This window comes from Pezoporus occidentalis, unplaced genomic scaffold (assembly GCF_034315485.1).
Source record: "Pezoporus occidentalis ecotype Australia unplaced genomic scaffold, CSIRO_AGI_Poc_V1 ctg3, whole genome shotgun sequence".
Taxonomy (NCBI): domain Eukaryota; kingdom Metazoa; phylum Chordata; class Aves; order Psittaciformes; family Psittacidae; genus Pezoporus; species Pezoporus occidentalis.
The window spans coordinates 15,260,886-15,284,877 of record NW_026914940.1 but is presented as its reverse complement, the minus strand read 5'-3'; the positions used below and the strand labels follow the sequence as shown (position 1 = coordinate 15,284,877).

Sequence of the window (23,992 nt, the reverse complement as noted above, 5' to 3'; positions counted from 1 at the left end):
TGGCTTTTTTCTCCAGCACATTATTATTTTCATTGGTACTTGTACTACTTAACTGTAATTGTCTATCTATCTTAGTATGTCAGGCCGAGGTTTTTCTCTGTAGCCTTATATAAACAGCATTTGATCAAGTACGTTGACTAAAAGTAAATCTAACCCGTTCAGACACTGGATGGCTGAACAAATCAAATAACTGCTTTGTTATAAAGACATGATTGAGAACCTGATGTTTTAATGAATGTATCTGTTGTGGGTTAATCGTCAACAACAGTATATTTAATGTTTAAATGCCTCCTTAAGGCTAATTTCTATTGTAACTGGCAATTAAAAATTACCATGTAGATGCCAAACTTGAATGAACTGCAGCTTCCCCTCATGGGGAGAAAAATCAAAATAAAACCCTTTTCCATAATAACTAGCATATTACTATTATTACTTAAAAGTTCTCAAAGGCACTGAATGTTCATAATTTTGTTCTTTCACAGCACTGGTAAAACAGGATTAAGATTCCGGAAATACTTTTTTTCTTTATCATTAAACTATAAATGACAGCAAAGGCATGGAAAAGGACACATAAGATGCAACATATATATTTCAGAATAAGTATTGCTGAGGAATATGAAAGACTTTGTATTCTATATACTACCAGAGTCCTTTAGTGCTAAAACAAATTGTCCCAAGGAATGATTCCAGGGCATCAGGCCATGAATGCAGAGTGACTATAAGGCTTCTTTTAGAGTGAACGGGCAACATTCAGGTTGAGTAGTACTTGGACAAAATTTGCCTAATATTTTAAAACTTCATTAACAGAGTTTGTAAGCTTAGATTCAGAAAAAAAGTCAGTAAGTGTAATATTACAAGAACACTTGAAGTTAAAATCTAATTATCCTTTTACAATATGTAAAAAAGAATCAGCTGTGAAATTGAAGAATGCTGTGTTTAAAGTTACTGGACAATCACTACACTGACACTGTTTATTTAGGACCATTTTTAAATGAGCTTCCACCTTTCATAATATTTACTTATTTTTATCAGAAATGGCTTCACAAAATTCTTGCAGGGAAATTATGATTGCTGTAAATTTGTAATGAATAAAGTGTGCTCATTAAATTGTCCTTAGCTGTGCTATACAGAAGAGTAAACAACTTAATATAATAATATAAATAATATAAAAATTATACAATAATAAAAATAAGATAAATATAATATATATTAAAAAAAACGTATAGAAGGAAAAGTTGACAATTTTTTTTTCAACAACAGCTAAATTAAGCTGATAATAAGGAATAGAAAATACAGATTTAATGTCTTCACTTAGGACAGTGTGCAAAATATCCATTCCACCTTCACACACTCTCATCAGGAGAATGCTCTAAGTGCATCTTTCACAGAATATTCTGGGAAGGAAGATCTACCACTTTGTCAACACAATTTAACTGGAGCCTTAACAATTATCTTAACAATTCAGAATAAAGTAAATGATGGAAACCAGGATACTCATACCAAAGCAGCCTAGAGAATCACTCCACTTTTAGGCTCAGTGATTATTAAATATTCCATTAAAAGTGACCAATGGCAAAAAATAGAGAAAAGTTCCAACCACAGTATCCTCGAGGCAAGCATCAGAAAATTCTTCTATGTTCAGATACTCTCAGATTATATAACTCTGAACTTGCAGACGCTGCATAAATTATCCTATAATGACACTGCAATTTCTTTCACCAATGAATATCTGAAACCATAAATCTTCACTTAGGCAAACCTAGCATTTCACCCTTTACCTTCAGGTTTTTTGGTTTGTTGATAAAAGACGGGAAAAACAGTTACCTCAAACTAACAATTTTCTCTTGGTTTCACTTCCAAAATGAAAAAAAAAACACCTTCATTCAATTTAAATTACCAAAAGTCAGAATCAGTCCTTGACAACAGACAACAAAAACCCTGAAGGGCAGCTATACAATTTTTTTCCCACTGCTTAAACAGAAATGGCCTATTAAGATTTTCTTGAAGAAAAGATTTGGAATAACTGAAATACTGAATGATTGGAAGACTACAGAAAGTTAGAAGTTCATAAAGAATTGTAGATCTTGTCTTATGGATAACCCCAGGCTACCTACTTGGTATCTTCCCACACAACAATCCTGGTCTCTAAATTGGACAGGCATGGATTTCATGGACAGAACACTCTGGATAATTGGCTGGATGGTCGCACTTAAAGACTTGTGGTCAATGGCTCAATGTCCAAGCAGACAAGTAATGAGTGACGTTCCTCTAGGGTTACCATTGGGACCAGCAATGTTTAACATCTCTGTCAACGATATAGGCAGTGGGATTGAGTGCACCCTCAGCAAGTCTGCTGGAAACACTAAGCTGTGTGGTGTGATCGACACACTGGAGGGAAGGAATGCCATCCAGAGGGAACTGACAGGCATGAGAGGTGAGCCTGTGTGAACTTCATGAAGTTCAACAAGTGCAAGGTCCTGCACCTGGGTCAGAGCACTCCCAGGCACAAATATAGGCTGGACAGAGTCTGGATTGAGAGCAGCCCTGAACAAAAGGTCATGCGGGTGTTTGTTGACAAAAAACTCGACATGAGCACTTGCAGCCCAGAAAGCCAACCGTATGCTGGGCTGCATCAAAATGACACCTTACTCTCTAGCAGGTTAAGTGAGGTGATTCTCCCCTCTGCTCCACTCTTGTGAGACCCCACCTGGAGTTCTGTGATTAGCTCAAGAGGGCCGCAGCACAAGAGACACGTGGATGTGTTTGAGGGAGTGCAGAGATGGCCACAAAGATGATTCAAGGGCTATAACATTTCTCCTGTGAAGACAGGCTGAGGAAGTTGGCCTTGCTCAGTATGGAGAATAGAAGTCTCTGGAGAGAGCCTTCCAGCATCTAAAAGGGGCCTACAGGAAATCTGGAAAGTGACTTCTTACAAAGACATGTAGTAATAGGACACTGACAGAGGGGGGACTTAAATTAGATATTAGGAAAAAATTCTTCACTATGAGGGTAGTGAGGCTCTGGGACAGGTTGTCCAGAAAAGTTGTGGCTGCTCCATTCCTGGCAGTGTTCAAGGCCAGGCTGGATGGTGCTTTGGGCAACCTCGTCTAGTGGAACGTGTCCCTACCCATGGCAGTGGCGGTTAGAATTAGATTATCTTTAAAGTCTCTTCCAAACCCAAACCATTATATGATTCTATGTGTTGTTTAACTTGGAAAAAAAAAAGGAATATTTTGTTACACAGCAGATTAGCAGAAAAGTTTGAGTTTTGTTGTTTGGTTGGTTGGTTGTTGTTTGTTTTTTTTTTTAATTCAAGAGGTATAACAGTCACATAAAGCAACAAAATGTCTAATTATTTTATAATGCTACTTATTATTCAGATATGATTTTACAAATTATGTACTATTTGTTTTCCAGAATGATCAAGAGCCTGGTTTTAGTTTTAGAAGTATACTGCTATGTACACTTTATAAAGTAAGGTATCTTGAACTAAACCTATTGTCTAAGGAGATATAAAGTATTACTACTGCAAATCCAATTAACAAATTGTTATTAATTAAGCTTTCCAAAGCTATTTTTCCTAACACACCGGTGATACTTTTGTATAATTGAATGCATAAGTCTAATTTAGGGACTATAAACAACAAGCTAAAAAAACAATATGCTCTCAATCAACTTCTATACATGAGCAATTATAAAATTGCTATTGTAATTTTTATGTTTTGTAAACACATGAGAATTACCCTATATAATTTTATCATTTAAATATAGCAAAAGCTTTTTGCAGAAAAATCTTTAAATCACTGTTTGAAGTTCATGATTGAATACATGAAACTCATTCAAGAATAATCAAATGCACGTTTAGCTGTTCAAGTGATTCGTACTGTATATATGTCATTAGTGTTACCTCACTAATAATTATTATAAATTATTGTTTAAAACTTACCTTAGCTGACAGCTAGTTCAAAAGATTTCAGTTTAACAGCTTGAAAAACTCAATGGTAATTAAGTAATATTCTAATACAGGTAATTAACTATGTAGGTGGCAGCATGAATGAGCTCAAAGTATGAAATACTATTTGCTGAAGCTGAGACATAATGTATACCCTGAAGTATAAGGAATATTACTTATAAGCATCACTTGTAGAAACCGAGACTGATGCTTTCAAAACAATGTCATTATCTAATTTTTAGCTATTTGCTTATTATTAAAAAAATACTTTTGCTTATTTGGGCTATGCTATGTTTGATGTTTTCTTGTACTGATAATAAGAAAACAAGACTCTACTGACTAATATGGCTAGCCAACCACCTGTTGTATCACCTGTTGTTCAAATTACTATTGTGCTAGACCTTCTAATGCTTTATGAAACAGTTAAGAGCTTAAGATTTTACTGAAGAGCATCACAATTATTTCTGGTTTTGTATACATCCTCTTTTGTGAACCAATAGTGTATTTAAGCCAACATAACAAACACAAAGATTTGTCATATTCACATGTTTCTTGAGTGGTATGATCTTACCATAAAACCACCTGTCCAGAAAACCACAGAATGTATAATTTATTTTTTCACTTAACTGAATCTGATCTTGAAAGAGATTGTTTACTATTTTATTCCTTCTATTTGTTTTACACAATGCATCTACACTGAGATCAGGAACTGCAGAAGCCATCCTAGCAAAAATATTGCTACTACTGCTAAGTCAACAAGCACACACACACACACACACAAAAAAACAAAAAAACAAACAAACAAACAAACAGAAATTCTCTCTAAAGGAAGCATATTTGGAATAAAAACAAACCCAGAAAGCGCTGTGGCCACTTAATTCAGGGTGGTGTATATCACAGATGAGGATGGAAATTTCTACCTGTAACACCAGCTACACTCTAACACATTATTCAGTGAGACCACATGTACAGTTCTCTGTACAGAAACTACTCCAGCGATAATCTGTTACCAACAGATGTGACCAATGCCACAATGCAGAGATCTGTACCTATAGGACTCCATGTCATTAACTTTCTGACATTATGTCATTCCCTGAAGGCTCTACCTATCCTTATCAGTACAACAGTCCATCCATTCTGCTTCTAAATATACACAATTTTAATACTAGAATGGTTAGACTGTTAGACCTACAGACAAGAAGGTGAACGAGTCTACAGCGCCTTTCACATTGATGTTACATCATGAAATATATTTTGAAATTATTTTACAGCTGCAATTAGAAGAATATTAACATTTATGTCATAGTAGCAACCATTACTGTTTTTCTTTGGGTTTTTTTTTTTTCAGCAAAACTTATCTACTGATAAAAGGAAAAGTCACAGAAGTTATCCTTCTACATTTCATCATCCCTTTTCTTTTAAGGCATTAAAATTCCAATAGTTGACTTACCATATTGTAGGTGGTTCAGAACCTTCTACTTCCAAATAATCATATTTTTCTTCCATTTGGAAATCTGTAAATATGAGTGAGATAGTATCACCAGGCTCTGCCACAACTGTCCATGTGCAATCCGCGTTATTATGATATTCATTAGGAAAGTTGGGGCTTGAGATGATACCACTGGATCCTCTCATAGTTCCTCCACATGCATCCTCAGCTGTTAAAAAAAAAAAAAAAAAAAAAAAAAAAAGAATTATAAATGTCATTAAAAATCACCCCTTGGAAATGTATACTTTCTTGCTGAGAATGAAGTTTATTACCAGTTAGGTGGAAAATTGCTTGAGGTTTTTTAACATGTTAGACTTGGAGTGCTGCTGCAAGTGATTGCTTCAGATTTTAATTATTCAAATATAGTGCCATCACATATTTTGTGATCTACCATTATTTTGATTAGCACTGTTTCACTCACATTACAACAGCGAGCAAAAAAATTATTTCGTCTTCTGCTTTAAACAAAACCATTTTCATAAAACAAGTTGAGCTTAATCCCTATCATATGCAGTCTGATGCATGACATGCAGCAGGCAGTCACACTATACTGAGAAAATCCTACCCATCTTATTATCATGTTAGTTTAGTGAACATCTAGTGATATTTAAGATTTTTCTCCAATAATCTTTTTCCAATTTTCAAACAACTGATCAGTTTTAAAACCAAAGGTGTTCATAGGTGATTTACCAAATGTCAGATAGAAGACACTTTCACAATTAAGATGTTTACCTCAGAGTCATTTTAATGGGTGTAAGTTTTAATAGATCAAGTACGTCAAGTTTACCACAGGAATAAATTTTTCAAGCTATGTGAATAATCATGAAGTTATTTGATTATATTATCAATTGATATCAATTACATTATCAATTATCACAACCAGTGATTTATTGGTTAGGAATACACCAGTAAATCTCTAAAATGGAAGAAGGCTCAGAAGAGATGGGTAAGAAAGATGTACCCATAAAATTCAGAGAGTAACACAGTGTATGACTGAGCACAGATGTTGCAAAGACTGTGACTTTTATCTCAATGCAGACGACCAGAGGGTGGTCAAAGCTATCAACAGCTGAGTGGATTAACTGGTGGTGGAAATGTTTCTCCCAGAGTTCATTAAGAGTGTGAATGTCTTCCTGAGCCAGACTAGAATGGAGGGAGAGAGTATCTGGCACAGCCCAACACAGAGTATAAAACCAACACAATTAAAAAAAGAACTTTAGAGAGCAATGGGCTTCACCTAGCTTCAACCCATGTATTCCTTCCAGCAGCTGGGGATGCCTAGTGTTGTGATTATGACCGTATTTTAGATACCTGCAATTGAAATCACATCGGCATTGTGATAAAACTGTATATTGCATTTGACATGTAGCTTGCTAAGTGTAACATACCTATGTGTTATTATGCAATATATTTTGTATCACTCTGCTAAATTAGAAGTCCTGTGTCACAAACTATCTTTAAATATGTAAGTTTGATATTAAACACAATGTTTTCCACATGTTGCATATATAGAAGAATTTGGTCAGAGTGTATTTGACTCTGACACAACCATGCTCTATTTTCTAACATATAATTTTATGCTGAATAAACTAGGTAAATATTGGAGATTTACAAAATCAGTGCTAACAGCAATAGAACTAGTTCTATGAGCAAATAATTCTCAAATGACTGATATGTATCTTCTATCTAATTAAAAAATTCGTTTTGAGGATCTCATGTTATTTTTTTTCTGTTATCTAATACAATTGACTATGAATGTATGGCTATTACTTTCAGAAATGGAAATACCTTTCAGATAACTTACACGAAAATACCATGTTACTAGATGGAAATAACATACCACATTACTTGTTTGTTTTGTCATCTATATATTTGAAACATACCTGAAAAGCAATTCTTGTTTCTGCTTAATTAGAGTGCTACTATGAATAAAACTTGCCCTAGAGCCTAAAAATCCAGCCAATATTGCTGAAAAAGTTAATGACAAAAAAAAAAAGAAGTAGTATAACGTCACAGAACAAAAGCTTTAAATAATTCTGCAACAAATAATAGCTCACTTCTCATGGAAAGAAAAATGTTCCTGACTGCAAGAAATCTCTTAATTACAGTAATTCTGGAGTTTAAAACATCAGGTTTATCTCTTAAAAAAATCTGCTAAACCATTATCTGACCAGATAGAAAAAAATAAAGTAAAAACAAATCTTGGATTTAGAATCATAGACGCATAGAATATTTAGAGTTGGAAAGGATCTTAAGATCATCCAGTTCCAGCCTCCCTGCCATGGGCAAGGACACCTCACATTAAACCATGTCACCCAAGGCTCTGTCCAACCTGGCACTGAACACCACCAGGGATGGAGCATTCACAACCTCCCTGGGCAGCCCATTCCAGTGCCTCACTGCCTTAACAGTAAAGAACTTCTTCCTTATATCTAATCTAAACTTCCCCTGTTTAAGTTCGAACCCGTTACCCCTTGTCCTATCACTACAGTCCCTAATGAAGAGTCCCTCACCAGCAGCCTTATAGGCCCCCTTCAGATACTGGAAGGCTGCTAGGAAGTCTCCATGCAGCCTTCTCTTCACACTGAACAGCCCCAACTTTCTCAGCCTATCTTCATGCGGGAGGTGCTCCAGTCCCCTGATCATCCTCGTGGCCTCCTCTGGACTTGTTCCAACAGTTCCATGTCCTTTTTATGTTGAGGACACCAGAACTGCACACAATACTCCAGGTGATGTCTCACAAGAGCAGAGTAGAGGGCCAGGGTCATCTCCTTCGACCTGCTGGTCACAGTCCTTTTGATGCAGCCCAGGATATGGTTGGCTTTCTGGGCTGCAAGCGCACACTGCCAGCTCATGTTCATTTTCTCATCGACCAACACCCCCAAGTCCTTCTCCGCAGGGCTGCTCTGAATCTCTTCTCTGCCCAACCTGTAGCTGTGTCGGGGATTGCTCCATCCAGGTGTAGGACCTTGCACTTGGCATGGTTAAACCTCATGAGGTTGGCATCAGCCCACCTCACAAGCGTGTCGAGGTCCCTCTGGATGGCATTCCTTCCCTCCAGCGTATCAACCGAACCACACAGCTTGGTGTCATCAGCAAACTTGCTGAGGGTGCACTCAATCCCACTGTCCATGTCACCAACAAAGATGTTGAACAAGACCAGTCCCAGCAGCGATCCCTGAGGGACGCCACTCATTACTGGTCTCCAGCTGGACATTGAGCCATTGACCACAGCTCTTTGTGTGCATCCATCCAGCCAGTTCTTTATCCACTGAGTGGTCCATCCATCAAATTGATGTCTCTCCATCCAGAAAAGGTAATAATGAAGTTTTGTTTCATGTGTTAAAGACAATCAGTAGAATAATTTTTAATTGTTAACCACAGAAGTAAGATACCCATTAAAGCAATGAGTAACATACTGGCTCAATGATTTTGAAGCATCTGTATCTTGATTTTTATATATTGATTATGTTTTATCAAGTATTGATTTATAAAATATTGTATAGGAAAATTTTCATAACTAAATTTCTGAAGCTTATGCAAACTGGAAAGACAAACAGTAGCATGTGAAATATCTTTTCAGCTTATGTAACAAGTTAAAAGCAGAAAAGTAGAACTATCATGCATGACTAAAGACTTTGGAATAGTTTTTTGACTTAAAAAATAGAACTGCTGTTGTAAAATACCATTCTACAGAACTGTTTTTTTTCTTTTCCCAGATGAATTATAGAGAAACTTATCCTAGTTCCTAGCAGTGTTAAAAAACTGCTCATTGAATATGTTGCTTTATGCTACCAGTACTTAAAGGAATAAAGTTTAAAAACACAAACTGTGTCAATGAGTATGTCTGCTCTTCTGAGCCACATCTGTGTAGAGATTTTTGCCAAAATGCCACTTTGCTACCATAAGCAAAATGGCCCAGATAAATCATCCTGTATTTTGTTCTGATTCATGTAGCAGATTTGTTACAAAGAAAATTATTACTAACTACATTTAAGTGCTGTAAATATAACCAACAGCACACCAGATACCATCTTAGGCTCTGTAATGAAAGCATTAGCTCGATAAATAACAAAATTGCTATAATGTGTTCCTATATTCCTCCACCTACAGTATCATTTGCTTGGGATTTATTTGGTTCCAGTCTTGCAGTCAGGTCTCATAGGTAAAAGCTTACCTATGGGACAAGGCTAACAAACACTAATCCCCTTGAAAAATGTCTGGTGCCTTAAGTTGTGAAGCCACTGGAAAAAAGAACTGATCTTCAGGTAAATTGGCAAACACTAAAGTTGACAGTAGTGTTACCACTGACTTCATAGTGCATAAGACAAATGAAAAGGTGTAATCTACTTTTAGCACCTCCATTTCTATCACACTGAAACAGAGTAATTGCTTAGATGTCAGCTATAAACATTACAAACAGAACAACTGGAAGGAGAACATTTATGAAGACTAACAGTGGCCCATCTTTATCAGTGCACAAGCCCAATAATGACAGGTGAACAAGGCAGAAAGTGAGGAGAGATAATCTTTGCAGCAATTTCCTTACAGAGCCCTAAGAATCTCTCTTTCACTGGCCTTTCCACAACCTTCTGATCTACCTCTCTCAAATCAGAGAGGTAAAGAGTCCTCAAAGATGCTGAAGTGCCAAACACTACAATCACTGCAATCAGAATGTAAAAGCTAAACAGCAATTAAGCACCTAAATACCTTGAAAGATATTTACAGAGTCAGGTATTCTGTTAATTTCCATTTACCAAATATGGAGGAAATCATTCACAGGAATGGTGAGAAGACAATACTTCAGTTAAGAATTGATAAAATCTGATATTATATGAAATTACAAACAAATAATTAACATTGGTGACATTTTTATAAAAAAAATACTTTTAAAATTCCTACTCCATATATTCAAATTAAATTTGTCATGTACTGGGAAAAACTGTCGAACTTACAAACTCACAAAATTGATATGAAGGCATAAATGTAAAAAATATACATAATGCCAAGATGTCATTTTTCTCTGAATTTAACCATATGCTGAAAGGGGAAGATTTTTCAGTGATATACAACTGGGGACTTGGTTTAGAGAAGCTTTTCAAGGTATTATGAATTCAAATTCAGACCTATGCTTGAATATGTATAAGGGCTCTTACGAAGAGGAAGCATCACTGATATTATGATACAAGTGATGATTACAAGGGTACGAAAGTACAAAGGTTTTGAAGGTTTGTGTTGGTAGGTTGTTTTGGTTTTTTTTTGCTTTTTGTGGGCATACTTTATTTTTATATATAGATACATGCGACTTTTTTCATTTTTTTTCAATGATAGCTAAATGACTGTAAAAAAATAATGTGAACTTAGTACACATTTAAATAATTTCTGGTGAAAAATTTATAAAATTTTATATTTCTTTTTTCTAACCATCTTCCTGGTTTGTTCTTCACTGGTCCTTTTTCATAATACATTTTGAAAATATATTTCTCTAATTAGTCTTGATTAAATTTAATTTTCTGCTTATTCCTGTAGTCAGTGTTATTCACAATAACATTATATAAGTACTGAACTGTAATTTTCAAGACAGATGATCAAAGGCAATGTTATCAGTGATTTATAGTCCATGCAAATTCATGGATTTCAATAAGAATTCAATGAGATCGCATGGTAGATCAAGCTTTATCTTGAACACAATGTATCGCATCATCTTATCTATCTAGATATTTATAGTGTACCAAACAGCTAAACTTAAGTGCATAACTCAATTCATCACAGACCTTTGTTATCTATTCATGAAAATAATGCTAATTAAAAAAGAGTATAGCAACTTTCCAGGTTTAAACAACGATCTTTTAAATAGCAAATAAAAGCAAGCTGAGCCACTGTTAAAGAAGCCCATCAAGAATAGCTGAGAGGAGCTGCAGTAATCTCTTTATATATTGATTTTAGCTACACAGACACTATGACATTCATGTCATGCTCGTCACAGTGTACTTCAGGTATAACCCCAGACGTACTGTTGTCTCATCTTTCAAATTTTAGACTATTATTTCAGACAAATTAGCTTAGCAATCTAAGAGAATCAGCACTTCATGACACCCTTTCAAGGATTTTACAGTCATATTAATTATTGCTCTTAAATATACATATTAATAACTAGCTTTCAGCTGAAGATCACGAAAGATCTTTATATTAGAAAGCCATCAATTCTTTGAGAAACTCCAGTGCTCCTCAAAAGACTAAAATAGGTAAACAAGTAACACTACCTAGGGATTGCATTAGTGGAATGAAAAACTGCTTCACCTGTTTCTGCATAGAAAATATGCTTGCTTACACATGTCTACATAAACTCTAACCCTCTACATAGAGATCTTGTCATGTAGATGGCATAGCAAGATCTTTGAGGCTTAACTGCTGTCTTAAATATTGGTTTCTCACTCTTAAGCTATCTGATGGGCAACTGAAGGAAACAGCGACCCTGAAAAATGTCATTATCACCCCATATTTAGCATACGTTAAGAATAAACTAACCATTTACATGCATAAAATAATGTGAAAAGTGAAGCATAATTCAAGTATTTTCAGATGTGTCTAAATGAAAGGTATTGCTTCTTACATCCCTCTGAAGCTGCTCATGATTATTTGATGCAATAAAATATAATGGAAATGGAAACAAATTATGCACTTAATACTTTCTGGTATTATTCCAACAGCCCAACCCTTTAGCTGAATTCTCAATTTTGACAGAAAATACAATGTTTTGTTACAAAATTCTACTACTGTTTTTCTAAATACAATTTTTAATCAACTTTCTTCATATTCAAAGTAAATGAATTCTCCAGGCAGAAACTTGGCTTGAGAAAGCAAGCATTACAGTTTGTTAAAAAAAACTTACAGCTAAGATAGTGTGCTGTCTAAGTTGTGCAAACATTTCTGAATCAGAAGGCAGTTCCTTTCACAGGAACCTCGTCTCTTTTTATTACTTCTGAAAGTTTATCAGATCTTAGGTCTAAATAAAACATAAATACAAAATCTCATTTGAATAGCAGCCCACTGATCGCTCTTCAGGGAGAGGGTTTTCTCTTTTCTATAGGTGCTCATTATACATGCTTTAAAATACACCTACAACAACTACATGATTTACTGATTTTATTTTTTTGGGGGGATGAGGCTTAGAATTATCTTGACTTAAATATTATCACTACACAAATGTCTTATGTTTATTACGTTCCCCTCTATATGTCTGTATGTTTATATACTTACATCGCTTTTACAGAGCACAGAATTGAGAAGTACTTCATAACACTTTCTGAACTTCATGTTCCACAAGTTTGAATTTGCTGGTTTATACATCAGCAACTTTCACAAATTTCCAGTGTGACGCCTGGCCACTGTTTAATCCAGTGATCTTATATACACTCCAGCTTTGCAACTTTCTGCACAGCCCATAATGCTCCACAGGCAATGAGATTTTCTGTCTTTAGCACAAACTACAAAACTCCTTTTGTTCCCTATTCACCTTACTTGGAGAGGGTCAGTGAACATCTACTGCAGGAATCCAGCGGTACCAGCTGTTCTGCTACAGCTCTGTGTTTTTTTCTGCTGGCTGTCAAATCTGTATAAATTGTACATCTATACTGAGCATACAAGTGCAAAAATGGAGGATTTGAGGATGTGATTTATAATCACCCTCGGTTTATTTGGAATTTAAAATCTGAGTTTTACAAACTGCATAGACAGTCAGTACATCAGCCAACTGCTCTTTCACTGCAGTTTTCCAGCAAGAGAATGAAATACATCTTTTTCTCACCTATAAAAACTTAGGAGTGGAATTTCTGTGTTTATTGCTTACAAACAAATCAAGGTAATTTAAATGAAAATGTTTGGACAGGCTTTCCTTGTGTAAGCACAACAGAAGAAATTAAAAGATTTCTTGCTGATCAAACTGTTTCCAATTGTTTTGTGAAAACTTAACAGTTCTGCAGTGTTAAATTAATACATTAATTCAGATTTCATAGTTCTCAAGCCTGATATTTACTGGTTAAGTTGCTGAGGAGCAGAGGGCTTAAAAACCAGGCTAATAATGCTTAAACTATACAGATTTGCATTATACTAGCAATAAATTCTGGGCTTTGTATACGAGGCATGCATCCACTTCATCCTTACTTCTAGTGTAACAATACGTCTTTAAAGAAGTGTTTGGACCTATGAGATACTGCTGTAAAGGATGCTTATTATACTTGCAAAAAAAAAAAAAACAACCATCCTTTATTTTAAATCTCATTCATAAGAATTGTGCTATCTGGAAAAGTAAGTTTAAATACATAGGAAGGAAAAATACTGTTTAAAAGATTTCAATACTTTTGACTTATTTGGATAGAACACCCAATTTTTAACTACCTGAAAAGAGGCTACGGAAAAGATGGAGTCAGACATTTTTCCAGGGTGGACAGCAAAAAGACAAGAGACAATGGTCACAAAATGTAAATCTGGATATTCCATTTAGACATCAGAAATGTAAAAAATTGCCATTTGATAAGTTGATTGTGATATCAGATATCCTGGAGAGGCTGTGGAACTTCCATCCTTGGAGATTTTCAAAAGCGAAATTAAAAAGACACTAAGAAATTGTGGAATGAGACCACTTGAATCTTTATGCAAACCACCATGCAATCAACTCTTAATAATTTTCTACATCACATTCAGAATAGGAACAGGTTGTCCAGGGAGGCTATGGGATTTCTATCCTTACAGATGCCCAAAACCCAACATTACATGGTCCTGAGCATCGCACTCCAGTGCCCTTGCTTTGAGTAGGGCACTTGGACTAGATTATATCCCTGAAGGGCCTTCCGTCCTCAGCCACTGTGTATTTCTCCAGTTCTGTGACATGGGAATATTATGCTCTCACCTAGTTCAAGAGCTGAGTATATTTCATGGTGAATGTGTACATGTGGTGAGCCATGGCAAACAGGGCAGTTTAAACAAGAATTGAGTGTTGGAACTGGTCAAAGATCAACAGCTGTCAGGAGAACAATACTAGACACTGGTGGAATGATGTATACTGTGAGTCATTGTGGACTGATGAGACCCTTGCCTGTAGGAGAGATCTGGTGGAAGTATTTGAACACAGTCATACAAAATAATATAAAAGCAAAATGCCCACAGTGGAAGTGGACTGTGTTGAAGCTGAGCCCCAACATAAAAGCACCAGCACAGAGAGCAGTTGCACTAAGCATTGCCTTTCCTGGGCTTAACTGACATCCTCTCTGGGGTGGTGATCTTGGTGTATATCAGTGTGAGTAAGATAAAAGCTTTACCCTGACACATCTATCCCTCCATCGTTCTGCTTAAAAGATTGAGCTCTGGCAAATTAAATTTTTCAGTATTCCTTTCCCCTCTAATGACAAATTGCACACATGCACACACAAAGTTCTTTATATCTGTACATTTTGTCCCTTCATCATAATCAGAAAAATATATGTAATGGGTATTTTAAGAGATGTTCCTTTAGAGCCATTAAGGCTACAACATACATCTTTCTTATTTCACACATCATTTACTCAACAGGTAGTAAAGGCATCTTCCGAGCCATTCTGGTTTATGATAGGAATCCAAATCATTAAAAATATGTGCCCAAAATCAATATAGAAATTTTCCTGGAAAATTATAGTGCGTGTGTAAGAGTAAACCTAAAATCCCAGCTTGGTGTCCATCTTGCTATTTTACTTCAAACTTAGAAAGCAACTGGATCATGGTTGAAATGCTTATTTTTCATTTTCATTAGCTTGTTTTCAGGTACTAGTAATTAGCATATTTTGATTACCAGGACTTACATGTATGACAAAACATGGAATAATAACCTCATGGAAAAAGCAATGATAGCAGAACTAAGCTAATAATAAATAAATAATAACATACATCTTTCCAATGCTGTTTTCAAATAAAGATGTTGTAATACTTGTATTGATATTAAGTGTCACAGCACTCTCTTTGTGACTGCATAAGTACAGCTGTTGCAGGCATTTCCCAGACTGAAACAGAGTTGAGTTGAAGAGCCAGTATATAAGGAAGTATCAGTCTCAGAAGTAGAACTCTGAAGTCCCTGATGACAGACTTTGAGCAACAGCTACTTTGAAAAAAACTCTGCTCTCTCCCTGCATTTTTATTGCTCAGCATGGCCAATGGCATGGAATAGCTCTTGGGTTAGCTGGGGTCTTCTCCCAGCTTCTTATTCACCCCCAGACTAATTGCTGTGGGACGTGGGGACAGTGAGAAACAGAGAAGAATGCCTTTATGCTTTGCAAGCACTGCTCAGGAATAGCTAAAACACTGGTGTGTCATCCACACTGATTTGGTCACAGATCTAAAATAGATGACATAGGAGCTGCTATGAGGAACATTAACTCCTTGTCAGCTGAACACAGTACAGCAGGTGTTTTGTACTTCCAGCTCACACTGGTTTTAGTTTGAAGTGAAGACATAAAGCACTTCTCCTCTTGAAAGGATACAATGGTTCAAAATACAAGACACTATAAACTATTCAGTTTTACAAATCCTCATGAAGTATCCTTTTTCTTAATAAATTTAAAACCTTTCTTAGGTATTAAAAAAGTTGAATACTTACTGTCATTGCTAAAGTGCTTTCCCCATAAAGGTAATTAAAATCAGGATTTACAGTATCCTGGCATCACATGCAATAATCCATTGCTATTTATTTGGTGCATGCCAAAAATGGAGAATCAGAATACAAAGCACTCATGCTTTTTAAGTGTCTGGATGAAAATAAATATCAAAAAGGGAATGAATACAGACCTCTCATCTCAGTATCACCAACCTCAAGCCAGATGGGAAGTCAGTGAGAAAGACCTAGAATTCCTTTTTTTTTTTTTTCCATTTTTATTTTTTATTTTTTCCCCTCCCACTCCAGTAGCTAAAGCAGAGATCTGTGACATGTATTAATTGAAGAGCATAAATCAGGGTATTATTAATACTCACTTACCTTGAACCCAAATATAACTGCACTGAAAAAAATGTAACCAATGTAACAGCATAATGTAAGCATTCTGGCGATGTTCAGATGCCATAGAGAGGCCACAGGCATTTTGGAAAAGTATGTAAGCAGTGGCATCCCCAAATGGACAAAGATGGTTGCAGCTGCACACAGGAGGCATCCAAGCAAAAGAAGTTGCAAAATAAGATAAGCAGAAGTCACTACAAATTAATGTTTTCAAGTCACATATCCCTGTGACTTCATTTTGAAGAATAATTAGAAAGGATATGCTTTTACGACTCAATAGTTTTGTTTAAATGATACTAATTAATGATAGGTAAGAACTAACTGCTTACCCAAAATGTGTGGTTAATATGCGTATTTAGTAAAATTCAGTTTTAAAGTTTAAAACTGGCTTCATTTGCCAGTTTTCTAAATACTTCATGATAATAGACTAACTCCCTGATACATACAAGTAGAAATAGTTGTATATTCAGTTGCAACACTCCTTATCCAATACTTGCTGTATCGTACTGCTTATGAAGATGGTGGGATGGGATGTGTACTTATGGATAGATTTTGCAATTCCATCTGGACAGATGACATTACACAGGATTTACTAAAGCGACAGTTTTACTTCATAAAGGTATTTAGAGGTACATGGGCAAAACACCACTAGGTCAGCATACTAAATTTCCTATCAGAGATTTTTAAAAGATTAATTCTAAAATTAATTGGGTTTTAATGCCAATGCTGACACAACACAAACTTCTAATGTGTATAGACAACTTCAGTGCAGGACAGCAAAGAAAAACAATAAGGAAAAACAAATTGGATGATAAAGGTAATACAATTTATTGGCTGCCAGAATATTTGTATTTAGTGACAATTCTTAATACACACAATGTAATAATACAGTAATAAAATGCAGAACGTGCTATTTTCAAAATGATGTCAGTGTAACAGTTAGAATCAAAGAAAAAAACATTCCTTACATTACAGTGCAGACTACCTGAAAGTTAAATAATTCAATAGCAACATAAATTATTGTCAGATTAATTAAACATAGTACTTAGCAGAACACAGCACATATGATTACTTGTACAGGAAAATGAAAAAGAAACTTGGGACTGCATTGTTGAAACTCATTGCTGAATTGACTATACAAACAGTATGAATTTCAGCTTGGCTTCTTCCCATTCCAGCAGATTTTGAATCTATAGCCTAGCTTTAATCAAACTTGCACTTGATAAATATTTCGTTCATTTAAGATTTTCATGAAAATAGCAGCTGGATAGAGATAAATTGCTCCTCTCACTGCAGAAAATACGGGAGTGTGAATACAATCATATTATAAAAGCACTAGAGAGCAAAGATTTGTACATTCTACAGCTCAATATTTCTATTACTTTTGTACTACAACCAACCTGCACCACAGAAAACAAGCATTTTTTACCTTGCTTTTTGGTTTGCTTGGTTTTGAAATACTAGAGGTGTGTGTGAATAGAACCAAGTAATTTTAATGCTTTGCATTTTAACTATTGAAAAATCATTGATTACTTTTTTTCTCATATTCTAAACCTAAATTACTTCTCTAAGTGGTTATATTTCTCTCAGTCTACAATAACCTTAACTAAATGAGGCTGATTACTATTTTAGAACCATGTTCTACTGTCTTCCTACCCCATTCTCTGATACAGGAATTTCATATGCTTCTGCAGAAATGATTAAAAATTAAGATTTAAAAGTTATGCCTTTAAAATATTAGAATTTGTGAAAAATCAAAAGTGCAGTTCTCAGCCTATGGCATACCACTTCAAAAATGTGAGTGAACTAAATTACCTCAAAATAGAATTACAAGACCATGGATACAAATAGAAAGTTACTCTATTACAGTATTAATAGATAGACTTTTTATTTTATAAAGATATTTATATATAATAAATAATATACTCAGTATTTTTGTATTTATGAATATTTTTGAAGGAGACAGACAAAAAGTGTGCAATATCCTTGTTAGGCATTTCTAGCAAATGTATACTATTTGTTCATTAAAAATGCAGCAGATTCATGAAGTTTATCTTGCTGCATTTTTTTCTTTTCTTTTTATGAACATAGCATGCTTTAATCAACAAATCCTTACATGCCTCTCTAATGCACTTGAATTGCTTCCCATTCAGTCTGTTAGTTTGTGGATAATTTTCACGTCTTTCTTCTTGCTACACTGAAAATCTTTAACTGAATTCAGCAAAAGGGAACATAGCCTTTTTTTTTTGGCAGAACACACTACAAGGGTTATAGAGAATGAAAAACAGCAGCTTCTCAATATAATCATACGTTTGGCAGGGAGGCAAGAGAAAAGAAAATGTGTATGTATACAGTTCATATTCAAAAGTTTGTTTTTTTCTCAAAACAGATTCATACACATGAAAGGAAATATACAAGTAGCTGTTGATCTGGAGAAAATAAAGATTGCTTCCAATTTTATATATTTATCTCTTCTTGTATACCTTCTCCATTCCCTCATCAGTGCCTCAGCTCTGACTTTCTACTTTGGTCATTTTATCTATACCCTATAATCACTATACATTTTTACATATTCTTTTATCTTCTGTCCCATCATTGATTTATAGAATCATAGAATCAGCTAGGATTCTATGATCATCAAGTGCAACTGTTACCCCAGGACTGCCAAGACCACCACTAAACCATGTCACTGAGGGCAGTATACACACGTTTTTTTAACACTTCCAGGGATGGTGATTCTACCTCTTCCCTCGGGCAGCCTGTTCCAATGCCTGATCACCCTCTTGGTGAAGAAATTTTTCAAAACATCCAACCTAAACCATCCCTGGCACAGCCTGAGGACATTACCTCTTGTCCTGTCGCTTCTTACTTCGGAGAAGAGGCCAACCTCCACCTCATTACAACCTCCTTTCAGGTAGAGAGTTTTAGAGAGCAAGAGAGTTTTGGGGTATTTTCCCTTAGCAGTGTCAAGATTGTGCCTTCCATTTCTCAGAAACTTCTTGCCTACTATCACTGTCTTCTCTCATGCTTATCCTTATTCATAGTCTGTTACTTTGTGACAGATTTTTCCAGCAGTTTCTTTCTCTTTGCATTTGCAGAATCCACTTAACATATGGGACTGGACATCTCACCTAACTGTTGATATACATACATAGTAGACTTCTAAATTTGAGGTAGTCACCTTAGGCTCTTTTCATAATGATTTATGAGAAATAGGCACTTTTAAGGTGAACCATATCTCATTTGAGAAAATTAAGATTATAGTTAAGTCTGCGAAGAAGGGAGGGTTGAGGCCAAGGTGGTATAAGATTTGAGTTTATTTCTCATTATGCTACTCTGGTAAATTAAACTAATTTCCCCAAGTCAAATCTGTTTTGTCCATGACAGTAATTGGTGAGTGATCTCTCCCTGTCCTTATCTTGACCCAACAGCCTTTTATTATATTTTCTCTCTCCTATCCAGCTGAGGAGTGTGAGCTGTGGTGGGCACCTTGTGTCCAGCCAGGGTCAACCTGCCACAACGGGAAAGACAAAATGGACTGAGTCAAGTAGAGAGCTGTCAAGACTATTTGGGGTCTGGAACATATGATCTTACTGTTGTCTTCAACTACCTAGTCAGAAAGCACAGAGTAAATGAAGCCAGTTTCTTCTGAAAGATGCACCATGAAAGGGAAAGAGAAAATGAACACCAGCTGGAAGGTAGGAAATTCTGATTCAATGCAAGTAACAAGAAATTTTTTGAGTGAGGTCAGACCCTGGAAAAGAGGTATTCAAAACTCAACTAGACAGGACACTGAGCAATCTTGCTTTAAGCAGAAGGTTGGACTAGAGGCTTCCAGAGGCTGCCTTCCAAAGTATGTGATTTCATAATTCTATGATCAGACATTAGACAGACCATCAATGTGGCCCTAAATATAGTCTAGACAACTAATGTACATGTAGCCTTCTATAGTGAAGTTGAAGGAATCCCTCAAACCCTGCCTATTCCAAATTCAGCTGAACACCACTGTGGTTTGTAGCTTCACTTAAGTTGATGCTACAGGAAGCTATTTAAATCTTTGGTCATTGAACAGCCTTCATAACTTCTAAACATTTTGAGAATTATCATGAAATGTGATGTTTCTGTGAATCAGTCACATAATATAAATATTAGTTATCATGATCTGCTGATTTCATCTGAGATAGAGTTAATTTTCTTCACAGTAGCTAGTATGGGATATGTTTTGATGTTGTGCTGAAAACAGTGTTTATAACACAGGGATGTTTTAGTCACTGCTGAGCAGAGCTTACACAAAGTGAAGGCCTTCTCTGCTCCTCACCCCAGCCCACCAGTGTGTACACTAGGGGTGCACAAGAAGCTGGGAGGGAACACAGCTGTGATAGCTGACCCCAACTGACCCAAGGGATATCACATACCATATGGCACCACGCTCAGCATGTAATGCTGGGGGAAGAAAAAGGAAGGGGAACACACTCAGAGCAATGGTGCTTTGTCTTCCTAAGTAACCAATACATGTGATGGAGCCTGGCTTTCTTGGAGTTGGCTCAACACCTGCCTGCCCATGGGAAGTGATGAATGAATTCCTTGTTTTGCTTTGCTTTCGTGCTTAGCTTCTCCTTTATCTATTAAACTGCCTTTATCTCAGACCACAAAAGAGAAAGTTTTCTCACTTTCACCCTCCCAGTTGTGTCCCCCATCTCATCAGGGTGGGGAGTGAGTGAGCATCTGTGTGGTGCTTATCTGCCAGCTCAGGGTAAGCCATGACATATGAGAAGAAAGACACATTTGAGAAATGCAGAAAGTCATTAAAAAAAAAAAGTAGATTTCCTTAAACTCTTTTCATAAATCCCATAAAAGAATGTGATACTTCTACTAAGATAACACAGCTTCATTTCCATTACAAACATAGATTTAACAATATATTTACTGCTATCCTGTTGAATGAATTTTTCATTAAAATGTTTTCTCAGCTAAACAGTATTTTTTTTTCAATTATGCTTCCTCTGCAGTTGCCATCAAACATCTTAATTGCTTATGAACACAGTTCAGATCCAAGCAGAAATGCTTAAATGAAAACATTTCAGTCCAAGAAAAAAACCCCACACTCTAGGTGTTAGTTCTCTTTAAGAAATATGTAAATTCAGAGATGGAGTAGACAAGTTAATAAGTCAATATAAGTCACATGGCATGGAAGTGACCTTGCATTTATTTCTCTTATGTTTTGGGTTTTTTTTTAAGCCACTAGAAAAAATAAGTATGACAGTCTTAGCCACTTCTCCTCCTTCACCTTCTGTAAATGAATAGCCGTATTCCCCCTAATGCAAAACTGTCTAAAATAAGGACAGCAGCACAAGGGTGGAACATCAGAACTTATTATGGAAAGTGTCGTGGTTTAAACCCAGTCAGGTAATTCGTTCGCTCACTTCCCCCCCCTTTTCTTGCCCTCCCCCTGCTCTCGGAGGGACGGAGAGGAGAATCGAAAAGAATGCAACTCCCACGGGTTGAGATAAGAACAGTTTAGTAACTAAGGTATAACACAAATCACTACTGCTACCACCAATGATAATAATGATAAAGGAAATAACAAGGGAAGAGAATACATCATCTCACCACCAGCCGACCGATAACTCGCAGCCCGACCAAGCTCCGACCGATACCTCCTCCAACCCTGCCGTCTCCCCAGCCCTTCCGGCTCCCTCCCAGTTACATCCTGGGCATGACGTGCTGTGGTATGGAATACCTCTTTGGTCAGTTTGGGTCAGGTGTCAGCTTCCCCTCCTCCCTGGCAGAGCATGAGGCTCACAAAGTCCTTGGCCAAACCAAAACATCGCTTGTTATCAGCTCCGTTCCCGAGCTGAAAGTCAAAACATTGCACTGCACCAGCTACCAAGAAGGGGAAAAATGACTGCTACTGCTGAACCCAGGACAGAAAGCAGTATATTCTTTTTATTGAGAAAATGGAATTCTTCCATTTATTGCACCATTTTAAATGAAACACTTATGCACAATACAAGTGATCTAAAAAAGAGGCAGCAGGGAACTGGAGAAAAGACAGGACTTCTTGGAGGATTTAACAGGGTTGGTGTTTCCATGGAAACCCTGCCAGTGTACTGGATAAAATCCTCCAGGAACTGGTGATCAAATAATGCAAGACTCCCTAATTGTCTAACAACAACTTGGTTTATGTTTTTAAGTACAACACTTAATAGCACACTTAGATTGCCAGAGTTTTATAAAGAAAGGGAAAACAATGTAACATTAAAGTACCCTACACAGGACAAGGTAATGTTTTAGGTTGACTTACACAAATTCTACATTCACACAAAGTTTAAATATATACATATATATATATATAACAAATAATATAAATACGAAGCAATCAACATTTTAAGCAGCAATATAGTACACAATATTCCAAACGACTCTGTAAAGAACACCCTAAATCTACTTCAGCTAACTGAACCTAGCCAGCTAACACTTTTGGTCTCAAGACAATCTGCACAAACAATGCAGCATTTTTTCTGTATTGAAGCTCAGAGAGAATACTCTCATTTTTATGCATTTGCGTATTTAGTAGAAGAAAACATCTGCATACACATATATGCATGTACAAAATGTTAGACTTGCTTTGTGTATGAAAAACACCCCATCACATACAGTGAACCTATAATTGCTGTCAATGGAGTTGAGCCTTGAAACACAGCACACACCAGCTCTTCAGGGACTTGCAAGTAGTTGTCTGCTGCCTATTTTTTAAGACACGACTGTCCCAGGTTGTTTTCTTTGGGGCAGCCTGTAGTTCAGACTAATTTCTAGATGGACTTTCATATTTGTCCTCAGTAGCCAGCTCTGCAAAACAGTCTTCACACACTTCTCATTTCCAAATTCCACAAAAGTCTCTGGTTTGCACAGTGCTACTCTGCTTGTCAAATATTTGTTCACATTAAATACTGTCAACTGTTTTCTGAGTTTTTAATCTACAGTGTGACAAAATAAATTGCATCAAAGTTTGCAACCTCTGGGGAGGCTGTTACAAGACCTTGAAAATTATGTGTTGACTGTTTACCTACCTGCTAGAAGAGTCTGTGACTTAATCAGTTCATTTATCTTCATTTGCTATTTTTGGTTTGCTTTAGATTTTCATATAAAGCTGAAATGGTAGCTTGACAACATGAAATGTTTGGAGGTAGCGATGACAAATGTTATACTTAGACATGAACAGTTTGTCTTCAGAACATCTTAAATATATAGATAACGGTGGGGTAGGGTGGAGAACACAACTCAAAGGAAAAATGTATTTTTGTTCCAGAATTCCATTTTCTTTCTTCAATTTACAAGTTAAATGACAAGTATCATTAACTCAAGGAAGTTTATTTGTTTGGGGTTTTTTTGTTAGTTTTTAATGCTTGTACTTATATCTTCACTTGCCACATATTGTTCTATAAATGTGTGTAATACTGATCCCCTAACTGAAAGCTCTTATCTAACAGAGGTATCTGAACATTGGCCAGTAAGAAACTAATTCTGTTAACAT

The 23,992-nt window shown here is 36.1% G+C and overlaps 1 protein-coding gene across 3 annotated transcripts in view; it reads right to left on the bottom strand.

The window, feature by feature from the left end:
* Nucleotides 1-23,992, bottom strand: part of CSMD3 (CUB and Sushi multiple domains 3) — a 578,676-nt gene that overhangs the window by 393,210 nt on the left and 161,474 nt on the right. For all 3 annotated transcript variants that reach the window (XM_062627150.1, XM_062627151.1, XM_062627152.1), the window contains exon 5: nucleotides 5,403-5,610. In XM_062627150.1, the coding sequence (XP_062483134.1) occupies nucleotides 5,403-5,610 (208 nt within the window). The remainder of the gene's footprint in view (nucleotides 1-5,402; nucleotides 5,611-23,992) is intronic.